This window comes from Dipodomys merriami, unplaced genomic scaffold (assembly GCF_024711535.1).
Source record: "Dipodomys merriami isolate MVZ:Mamm:240054 unplaced genomic scaffold, mDipMer1.0.p SCAF_4, whole genome shotgun sequence".
In the NCBI taxonomy this organism is placed as follows: domain Eukaryota; kingdom Metazoa; phylum Chordata; class Mammalia; order Rodentia; family Heteromyidae; genus Dipodomys; species Dipodomys merriami.
The window spans coordinates 53,150,851-53,163,152 of record NW_027205603.1 but is presented as its reverse complement, the minus strand read 5'-3'; the positions used below and the strand labels follow the sequence as shown (position 1 = coordinate 53,163,152).

Genomic DNA, 12,302 nt, shown 5'->3' with positions numbered 1-12,302 from the left:
GGAAATAACAAAAAGTGGAAATAAGGATACAGGTTGACCCATTGTAACAATAAGATGTACAAGACACTATGTTGAAAAAGAACTTTACAACTTGGCAGGGAAGGCAGGGGAGTTGGGGAGGTCAGGAGGAAGGGATGGATAGGGAAAAACAAAGGAGAGGGTAACAATGTTTGATAGGACATGTACTCATTACCTTATTCATGTAACTGTAACCCTTCTGTACAGTATCTTTGCAATAAAAATATATTAAAAAAGACTCATTTTCTTATAACTTTCAACACTTTCATGTCCTTTCTCTTATGTAGAGTGAGCAAATGTGTATGCATGCATCTCTTGGGCTGTCCCTACTAAATTTCTGCCTCTAATTCAAGCCAAAGACAGTAAGAAATGGAACTTTACTGTGCTGTATCTGCATATTATATATAATCACATTATTTAAGCCCTTGGCAATCACTTAATGGAGGTTGTTTGACAAAACTTAAAATCCTCTTAAATAAGGAACAAAAACAAAGTAGTTCCTCAGTGGATACTGCACATGAATGACACTTTACAGTGTATGATGATGATCAAATAGATGCAGGTGAAGAAGGTCCATCGGCAGATTAGTTACAAGCCTGAGCATGGGATAATTGGAGCTGAATAGTGGTTTAATTTTTATATATATATATATATATATATATATTTATTTTTTTTATTTTTATTTATTTATTTATTTTTTGTCCGTCGTGGGGCTTGAGTTCAGGGCGCAGTCCCTGAGCTCTTTGGCTCAAGGTGAGTGCAATACTACTTGAGCCACAGTGTCACTTCTGTTTTTTGTGTGGTTACTTGGAGATAAGAGTCTCAGGGACTTTCCTGCCCCGGCTGGCTTTAAATTGCGATTCTCAGATCTCAGCCTCCTGAGTAGCTAACAGTCATGAGCCACCAGTGCCTGGCTACAGATTACCTTTTTTTAAAAGAAAAAAATTGTGAAAATACCGTACAGAGGGGTTACAATTACATGAGCAAGCAAGGTAATGAGTACACTTCGTATCAAGCATTGTTGCCTCCTCCTTTGTTTCCCCTTCCCATCCCTTCCCATCTCCCCGGACCTGCCTCCCCCCATCCCATCCCCGTGCTCCCTCCCCTTCCACCCCCCACCCTCCCCACCCCTCCCCCCCCCCCCCCCCGCGCCAAAGTTGTAAAGTTCATTTTTCGACACAACCTCTCGTTGTGCATCTCGTTGTTGCAATGGGTTCACCTGTATCCCTATTTAAACAAGATAAGGACTCAAATGTTTTTTCTTTCTTCCTATTGTTTCTAAAATATTTATAAGATGATTTCTTTGTTGCTTTATATGTCCCTCCCCCATTGTATAACTCCTGTTTTCACTGTATTTGATGTTGGTATAATTTGTGGAGGGGAAGGGAAAAAAACAAATTGTTTAAATAAACAGATTACCTTTAACTCTACGAATAAACTTGCTTCTATTTCATTATGCTCGCTACTTGTCCTTCAGTTTGAAGTTTTCTGTGCCAGGTACTAGATAAGCACCTACCTAAAAAATCAGTCCCTAAATCATAGTCAACATAATAAGTCTTCTATGAATAAATGAATAAATGCATGAATGAGTAAATAGGCCTATTTCAACAATTTCATTAGGAAAACATCCTAAATATATAAATATTAGAAATGTAGATAGCTCTATTTTTCAAGCTGTTATCATGCTTTCTACACTGAGCTAGACTATTTTACTTCAGGCATGTAATTTTACACTCTCAAGAAAATTTTGCAACTGTTTTGTTGCATAAAGAACTTGATGTTCAAAATCTGTGCCTTGTAATTATGCAAATATGAACTAAGTCCCTTGCTCTTATGAAATGTCTAATGTATAGTCTTTCTTTTGCTGCCTGCTGGCATGGTATTTATAAACAGAAATATTGATTGATTTTGGTAGGTGGGAAATCTACTTTTTTAAAAAAAATCTGTATTACTTCTATGGTAGCAGGTAAGGTAATGCAATGAAATGTGATCTAGTATGATCAGATCACTAGATCTGTAGGCTGAAGCTGAGTTCAGTTCCTAATCTTATTATCTTACTTTGAGCAAATCCATTATTGTCTTAAAAGCAGATTTCTCATTTATACAGCAAGACATGTAATTCAAGCCTGGTGAAGCTCTACAATAAGAAGAATAATGACTATGAATATACAGCTTTCTATATACAATGAAGTGTTATTAGGTTTATGTAAGAGTGAGAAAATGTGCATTTTCTCAGCTGCACATTATTACATCTTGTTGTTTCTGCCTTTCAATTTCAGTCTACTTCAATATTAATTTACATAATGAGATAAAAATAATACAAAGAAGCATTTCCAATTAATTCAGTTTTTATATAAGACAGTGAATTTGAATAAAATTCTGTCTCTAGTTTCAGCGATACAGAAATATAAGAAAAAGTTTCAAAGATATTTGTTTCTTGCCATTATTATAAGAAAAATCAAAACAAACCTAGAAGGGGAAAAACATGAAAATTATTGCCAGTAGGATGACACTGGGAAAAAGAAAATCAAGCATTTCCAGTTTGCTTTGTTAATAGTTGACTTAAAATGCTCTGTATTGACCTCAGCTCTATTCATACACTTCAAAATGAATCAGATCCAAGTTAATTTGCCATGCTGTTTTCTAAACATTATTCCTTACCACAAAATAAAAAGGACAGAAAGTGTCATTTTTGCTTTTATTGATGATTTCTTTCATTTTGCTCTTTTGGGTCAACATTAGCCTTTGACCCATTATCAACATTTATATTTTTCTTGTTTCCTTTCATTTTATATATAGATATTTTACCATACAAAATAGCAGGAGAAATTGTAAATTATTTTTCATCATCAATTCGGAAACACCTGATGACTTTTTAGATGACCAACCCTAATGATCACACACTACATATCACTGGGAGAGTGGCTGTGAAAAGGACTCATATGAGGGAACTACTTCTTTTTTTTTTGGTGAGATGTATGTATGTATGTATGTATGTATGTATGTATGTATGTGTGTGTATGTGTGTGTATGTGTGTGTATGTGTATGTATGTGTGTATGTGTGTATGTATGTATGTGTATGTATGTGTGTATGTATGTGTGTATGTGTGTGTGTATGTATGTGTATGTATGTGTGTATGTATGTGTGTATGTGTGTGTGTATGTGTGTGTATGTATGTGTGTATGTGTATGTGTATATATATGTGTATGTGTGTATGTGTGTGTGTATGTGTGTGTGTATGTATGTATGTATGTATGTATGTGTGTGTATGTGTGTATGTGTGTATATATGTATGTGTGTATGTGTGTGTATGTGTGTGTATGTGTGTGTGTATGTGTATGTGTATATATGTGTATGTGTGTGTGTATGTGTGTGTGTATGTGTATGTGTATATATGTGTATGTGTGTATGTGTGTATGTGTGTATGTGTGTATGTATGTATGTATGTATGTGTGTGTATGCATGTATGTATGTGTATATATGTGTATGTGTGTATGTGTGTATGTATGTATGTATGTGTATGTGTGTATGTGTATGTGTATATATGTGTGTATGTGTGTATGTGTGTATGTATGTATGTATGTGTGTATGTATGTATGTGTGTATGTATGTATGTGTATGTGTATGTATGTATGTATGTATGTGTATGTGTATGTATGTATGTATGTGTGTATGTATGTGTGTATGTGTATGTGTATATATGTGTATGTGTGTATGTATGTGTATGTATGCGTGTATGTATGTATGTATGTATGTATTTTTCCTGCTTTTTTATTGTGAAAATACCATACAGAGAGGTTATAATTACATGGGCAAGGTAATGAGTACATTTCTTATCAAGCATTGTTGCCTCCTCCTTTGTTTCCCCTTCCCGTCCCTTCCCCCCCACCTCCCTGCCGCCCCACACCAAAGTTGTAAAGTTCATTTTTCGACATGACGACTTGTACATCTCATTGTTGCAATGGGTCCACCTTCCCCTCCACAAACTATACCAACATCAAATACAGTGAAAACAGGGGTTATACCGTGGGGGAGGGACATACAAAGCAACAAAAAAAAAATCACCTTATAAATATTTTAAAAACAATTGCAAGAAAGAAAAACCATTTGAGTCCTTATCTTGGGGTTCATTTCCCCTAACATCAACTTATCTGACTGTTTCTGCTTGTCTCAGACATATACTAGGTATTGCAAATAAGGGAAACCATGGGACCTATATTTCTTTGGGCCTGGCTTACTTCACTTAATATAATTTTTTCCAAATGGGGCAATGTCATTCTTTCTAATGGAGGCATAGAATTCCATTGTGTTTATATACCACATTTTCCTGATCCATTCCCCACAAAAAATAAAATACCTAGGAATTAACTTGACCAAAGAAGTGAAGGAACTCTATGATGAAAACTTTAAAAACCTGAAAAAGGAAATCAAAACAGAACTTAGGAAGTGGAAAAAACTCCTATGTTCCTGGATTGGAAGGATCAACAGCGTGAAAATGGCAACTTCCCAAGGCTATCTACAAATTCAATGCGATGCCTATCAATATTCCAACCTCGTTCTTCAAAGCAATAGAAGAGGCAATCCAAAAATTCATATGGAACAATAAAAGACCCCGAATAGCAAAAACAATCCTTTTAACAGAAAGAACAATGCTGAAGGAATAGCAATACCAAATTTCAAACTCTACTACAAAACCATAGTAATCAAAACAGCTTGGTACTGGCACAAGAACAGACCCCAGGACCAATGGAATAGAATTGAAAACCCAGAAATGAACCTACAGACCTATAGCCATCTAATCTTTGATAAGGAAGCTAAAAAAAATAGAATGGAAGAAAGACAGCCTCTTCAGTAAATGGTGCTGGCAAAATTGGTTAACTACTTGGAGAACACTAAAGCTAGATCCTTATATATCACCCTGCACCAGAAGCAACTCCAAATGGATCAAAGACCTCGGAGTCAAAGCAGACACTCTGAAAGCATTATAGGATGGAATAGGAGAAACCCTAGGTCTCCTTGGCACAGGCTGAAATTTTAATAGAGATCTAGAAACACAACAAATCAAAGAAAGGGACCTAGTTCTAACTATGTATTCATAGATTAGAAAATAAAATTTTACGCGTCTGAAAAGGAGATATGCTAGCTTTTGGAGAACAAAGACTAAGAAATAGCCTGAGGCTATTTTATGAGCATTCTTCATACTACTCGACATCAGAGCATAATCCATTGAAACACATTTAACTTAAATCTCCCTTATCCAAATAGTATCAGTAAAATAAAGCTTTGCTCAACACTTCTGCTAGCCCTGTGGCCGTGGATACAGAATGGATGATGATATGTTATCTAGGAAAGAACTCAATAAATTGGATGATAGGAGATCTCAACAGCCTGGAACATGTAGCTGAATCTAACAAAAGCGCATTTTACAGAGACAGATGCAAACTCAGCACTTACAGGACAAAAAAAAGTGGCAAAAGTACAGGGAAGTGGGACACATAGCTTCACAGCACAATTGTTTCCTCCCCCCCTCAAAGTGACTTTTTTAAAGATCTAAAAGTTATGAGTTACTTTTGTCATTCTCTCCCCCCAAGTCAATTAACTTTTGTTTAAGTTAATATATGTACAGGATACTAAATCTGGTCTAGCCTCCTGAAATTATAACTATAGGTATGGCCATTGATAAATTGAGACATATAAAGGAGGGTAAGTAAACAGAAAGCTAAGGTGGTTCCCAAGTATTTTAGTAGAGGAATAAAGAATTTGGGCCTGTCTCTCTGCAGAAGAGAAAAACTGTATCTGTTATTTTGGAGAAATGAGTATGACAGAATCATGCACTTTGTAATTTTAAAAGAGGATAAATTATTGGGTGGAAAAGATTTGGGGCATTACATAGAAAGGCATGAACTTTAGCACTGGTAGTATCATTTACTAATGATGTGACCTTAAAAAAAAACTGAAGTTCTTGACCTATATCATGGGATCATTATAAAGAAAATTAAACAGCATATGTAAAACTCCCAAAGAATATGGTACATAGTATGTAGAGTATGTAGTCAACAGTATTGACATTTCTACTTGTTAGGCAAGACTCATTAGAGATTTTCTTTAGATTTCTGTCAGGGAAACATGTCCCTTTGTCAGGCGAAATCACCAGAGATTTCCATTAAGTTTTTTTTTCAATTGTGAAAATACCGTACAGAGGGGTTACAATTACATGGGCAAGATAATGAATACATTTCTTATCAAGCATTGTTGCCTCCTCCTTTGTTTCCCTTTCCCTTCCCATTAGGTTTTTATTAAGGAAACATTTTGTTGAATGATGGTTTCTATGGTTTGAGTAGGAAGTGATTTCACAAATAGCACATCTATTGAAGACTTGGTCCTTAGGGGTGTGCTATCCTCATCAATGGATCAGTCCATTGGTGAATTCATACTGGATGGGTTACTTGGAGAGGGTGGGTGTTTGGAGAACTTATGCCACTGGAGGTGTGTCATTCAAGCATAAATCTTGTCCTTTGCCTTCCTCCCTTCCCTCCTGTCTACAGTTAGGTGAGTAGCTATGCTGTGGCTTGCCATTTAACCATTATGTACTTACCTCTTCATCACAGGCCCAGAGGGAAAGAGCCAACCAGCATGGAATGAATCTCTGAAATCAAGTCAGGAGGGAAAGTAAATCTTTTTCCCTTTCAAATATTTTCTGGATATTTTGTCACAATGATGGAAAGTGACTAGCAGTTATAGAAACTGATTAGTATGTTAGGCATTCAAGATCACTGCCAATCAATTACATTTTATTATGCTTAATGTATAACAAGAATTATTACTTAAAAATAGTCAACTTCCCAGTCAGTCAGGCACGGGTGGCTCATGCCTGTAATCCTAGCTACTCAGGGGCCTGAGATAGGAGGATTGTGGTTCAAAGCCAGCTTGGACAGGAAAGACCATGAGGCTCCTTATTTCAATTAAGTACCAAGAAACTGCAAATGGAGTTGTGTCTCAAGTGGTAGAGCACTAGCCTTGAGCAAATTAGCTCAAAGACTGCTCCCAGATCCAGAGTTTCAGCCCCAGCAAACACACACACACACACACACACACACACACACACACACACACACACACACACACACACACGTCATAATACCTCATAGAGTTATAAGACATTTTCACTGCTATCCAGAGTGAAATAGTGCATATTTGCATACCTGTAAAGTGCAGAAAGAGGCCTCTTGTTTCCAGGTTTGGGTCTGTATGGTTTAGGTTCCCCTGCCATATTAATATCTGAAAATATAAAACAGTATAGGTTAAATACTACTAAAGCATTTGAGAAAAAGTACAAAATAGAGTTTGGGATTTCCTTTATCTTTCGATTATTTGATTATGCAAGTACCATATGCCATATGTGTTTACTGTTCATCTTCTTTCCACCTAGCAGAATTTGGGATATCTCATGCATCAAAAAATGATTTGATCCCTGTCTTCTACCAGGGATAGATAGTAAGAAACAAACATTATAAATATATAATGGTCTGGAAAAATACATAATGCATGAGGAAATGATAAATACTATAGAAAAACAGTTGATATATTTGGGTGAGCAAGTGGATTTATTGAGTTTGCAAGTTGGTGTATAGTGGGAAAGGAGAAGAAATGGGAGTGCATTCCTGAGAATGAGATAGTCACTAGGAGGCTCATTTAGAACTCAAATTTTATTTGCACAGGATATAATTAAGGTTCCAAGTAGAGGACAGTTGTAAGAATAAATCATAAAGACAATGAGTTACTCTGATAGGACTTAGAATAAAGTACATTCAAGATTGAGGTTATCACACTCATTCAGATGTAATAGAGTTGGAACAAAAATAAGTGAGGAAAATATAGATTTCTACTATTTTTATAAACTCTGTAATTATGATAGACAATAGTAATCTATGAAAATTACATATCACTTCTACATTTCTACTTCACATCTCATGACTTATAAAGTGGAAAATGTAAAATTATTCTCATAATTAAATAAAAAGCTGAGTCAAATTTGTCAAAAAGTAGCATATTTTCTTCTTTCTTTTTTAAAATACTGTGCTGTCAGGTGTTCTGATTACACTCTTAGGAGTATATTCATGTGACAGAACACTTTTCATGACAGGCTAGTAAGCTCCATGTTTCTAGACCTGCCACCAAAGGTGTTAACAATATATAAGTCCTTAATTCCTTCTGAGCATTGACTTGTGCTAAAATGCAGATTTTCCTTAGAATGTATGGAACCTTATACTTTGTATAAACTTTATAAATGCAAGACGCGTGTCTTCAGAACCATTTATCTTAGTTGGAAGCCAAACTCAGATTTTCATGCATAAGTAGCTGTTGACCTCAAACGGACCATACAAACAGGGTAAATGGTATCTTTGCAGAAACTTTGTGGTCAATGACAAAGAGATTCCCTAAGCCTTCATGCTCTGATTGTCCTGGTACTATGAAAAATACAAGACCAGAGAAGAGGAGAAATAATTAAGCATAATTTTCTGTGGTCTCATGGGACAGGGACTTTGAAGTAAAATATTGAGATACAGACAAATCAATTATTTCTTAAGTATTTACAGATTCAAAATGAATACTAACATTTAGAAATCCTTATATTATCTTGAAGAAATAATGCATGTTCAATTATTTTAAGAAATGGTCTTTCTATATTTCATTCATTTCTAGTCATTGAACAAAATGTCTATAAAGGTACCAATAGATCAGACTGGTTCACCCAAATAAGCACTATTTTAGTCTATTGATGAAGCTTCTGTTTGAGTGTAATACATATCACATCAATGCTGTAGATCTTCCTCCACTCCTTCCAGCCACAGATAAGAAGTGGAAGATAATTTAAACTTGAGTAGTAGTTGGGAGATTGAGAACAGAGAGCAAGCACCTCCATTCCATCGGGAGAATGAGAGAGTATTACATTATGACCCTCTGCAAACACTGAAAAACGTCTAAAGCAGAACAATATCTAGCATGATTTTGATGAATGTAGCTTTCAACATTTCAAATTAGCATGGAATATATGAAGAAAATCAAAATATGCTCCAAAAATCATTTTTCTTATATGAAACCTTAGACTCAAATGATTGCAAATTGTGTTGGGCTATTACTTTATCTTTTAACAATAAGTTAATTAAACTATATTTACTATGCTAAAAAGAATTAGCCATTTGAGCTGAACCTGTTCTGATGTGAGACCAATGAGGGGAGATGAAGAGGCAGGTATTATTCCAAAGTGTTCTTCTTTGAAATCAAAACAAGCATGTACAAGCATGCATGCAAACAATATGTATGCATGTGTATATATGTATGTATGTATATACCATGAATACTTATTTTGACTAACCCTTGTTACTGACCTAGTAAAGATGATTGAAACAAAACTTTGTCATTTCCATACCTCTGACTTTTGGGATGATAGCTCCCATTCTAAATCCAAACAGATGTGATGCTCTCTTTGAACTTATTTTACTGTAGTTCATCATTTCCACTGTACTCACTACTAAATATTCTTGTATTTTGACCCTGACCTTCTCTAGAATAGTAATAATTTCACTCAACTTGTTATGCTCTGCAGTGTTGTTTATCCAGAAGATACACATTAATTCAATTGTTGAACTAAATGTGTACAGATCAGAGCATATCCTTTTATATCATAGGTGGTATATGCAAATAAATTATCTCAGTACATTTCCTAAAGTGACATTTATTTACTATGTTTTGCAAGACATTACAGATATATGTTTTCAAGCAAATTTATCAAAATAAAATAACAGTAAAATGCTATATTATATTTTTGATATGTGTTTTGAATATTAATATAAAATCTTGCAAAAAGAGAAATAAATTAAGTCATATTTAAAAATGGACATAGAGAACTTTCTTGTACAGTAAATCTGTTTAACCTCTAGCATACTGAAGCACCTTGAGAATATTGGTTTATTAGGTACCCTGATTGCAACAATGAGATGTACAAGATGTTATGTCGAAAAATGAACTTTACAACTTTGGCCGGGATGAGGGGGTGGAGGGGTGGGGAGGGATGGGGGAAATGGAGTGGCGGGGGAGGAGGAAACATTGGAAGGGATGGGAAGGGGAAACAAAGGAGGAGGCAACAATGCTTGATAAGAAATGTACTCATTACCTTGCCCATGTAATTGTAACCCCTCGGTATGGTATTTTCACAATAAAAATTAAAAAAAAATAAAAAAGAAGGAAAAAAAGAAATATTCATAAAATAGTATATACACATATTTATCTTTGCCAATGGCTTGATTGGTAACATCCTAATTTTAAAGGTTAATGAAATCTTTTCTCTCTTTGACAATCACTTTTGTCATATTTCATTTTCTAGATATGTTTAACTTTGGTAAGGATATGGTACCTAACTTACTATTTAATAGAACATCTGTGTTTTCAATGTTATCTTTAAATATGGAAATTTTTGAAGGCAATGTTTTTGTGAAGAAATTAGTAAAAAGATAAACCTTTATTTTTGCAGATGTTTTCCCTCTCTCTCCCAAGTTTAAATAGAAGTCTAAATAATTCAGCCATGGTATAAAGACTGCCAGGAAAAGTTATTCCGTCTTTTATTGTTCACATTTAGAAGATTTAAGGATTCATTAACATTCTCTTGAATAAAAATTCAGGAGATAAAGAAAATAGTCTGTTATGTTTGACAAGTAAATGGAGATAACCATACATTGCCTAAGCATAAGCACTATACCATTAAAAAGATTTTTTCCCCTAGTTATCATCAGCTTTGATTTCAGAACAACCCCTGTGAAATAAGCAGAGCAGGACCTATTATTCCCACTTCACATATAGAAGATGTTTAAAACACTGAGAAATTAAGTGGTTTTTGTGCTTCTATCATTAACTTTGTTCACTACAACTGTCTTTATGATTGAGCACAGCACAGCCTGCTTGTCAGGCATTGAACTAACAAGAGATGAGACAGTCTGTCCCTGCACAGAAATGACTGTCTGAGTGTAAGCAACACCTTGAACGAGTGCTGCACTAAATTCACTATAACTTTCTTTACTGCATCTCATTTTTTCTTATCCGGAAGTTGGGTCTTATGCCTTTTGTGCCACTCATATCCACTTCACTCTGGAGAGTAGCCTGCAAAGTGATACACTCTGAGATGCTTGGAACTTCGCATGCACAGTGAAAAAGAATGCTGTAGGGAGATATTTGTATGGCAGTCAGAAGAAAATCATCCTCAACTCCCCAACTGAGCTGCCTAAAATTTTCTGGTTAAGCAGGTTCCTAACACTGAGGTTTGCTGGAGGTTCACAAAAGTGCTTTGACTCTGACCAAACAAAGCACTAAATTTACAAGTGCCATCGTCAGCCTGCCCTGTGCTCTCCAAGATGAACATTGGGAGCATTTGTGCTAAAAGCTGAGAGTAAAACCAATTTTGTACTGCGAAAGTAAATAGTTTTCTAATCTTGTTGTTTTTCCCTTCCTAAAATCAAAGCTAGTTTCAACACTTGAAATATGTCCTTAATAGTATGTTAAAATATTCACTGTTATGGGAATGAAACTGTAGTCTAATTTTACTGAGCAGCCACTGAATTGTGACCACTTTAATGAGCCTTTGGACCTAGTTTCATAAATTAGTTCTGACACAGCACTATGGCACGTTGGCCTCTGGTTATTAGAATGCTAATGCAAAGATCACTGGTTGGCCAGATTCCCATTTGTTACCAAAATATACTTCATGCTCCTAGGCTCTGTTTGCAAGGGCAAATAAAAGTGGAAATTTGAACTTCTTACTAATTCTTACTAACTCTTTGTATGTGATTTATTTAGATCCAGTCTTTGCTCCCAATAGAAACAGAAGCAGGGGAAGTGTGGACATATGTAGTGGGATGCATTTTTATATTTACTATCTTTCTTTCTCAATGGTTATATTAAGAATAAAATTAAAATGACATAGAGTTTTCATTTCTATCAGTCAACTAATAAATGATCACACAAAACATGTCAGGTTCTGTGATACATATTGGGCAAAGAAATTTGACACTGCGGATTCCAGGACGTCACACAGAGAGAAAGGAAAACCCGTCATTCACTGCAGAAAATATATGGTATCATAATGAAGAAGGAGAAGTCATTTCTTGAGAACCTTGTACTTCCCCCTCTGTAGCTAAGAATGACTCTCCTGGCCTGCTTCTACTATGTGCTGTGGTTCCACTCAAGAAAATTCCAATGGTACATGTGTCCTAGAAACATAGCTACCCCAAA

The 12,302-nt window shown here is 35.4% G+C and overlaps 1 protein-coding gene across 6 annotated transcripts in view; it reads right to left on the bottom strand.

Moving 5' to 3' along the window:
* The window catches only part of Ralyl (RALY RNA binding protein like), a 698,968-nt gene that overhangs the window by 157,128 nt on the left and 529,538 nt on the right, over nt 1-12,302 (bottom strand). For all 6 annotated transcript variants that reach the window (XM_069990998.1, XM_069990997.1, XM_069990996.1 and 3 more), the window contains one exon: nt 7,223-7,298. In XM_069990998.1, coding sequence (XP_069847099.1) covers nt 7,223-7,298 — 76 coding nt within the window. The remainder of the gene's footprint in view (nt 1-7,222; nt 7,299-12,302) is intronic.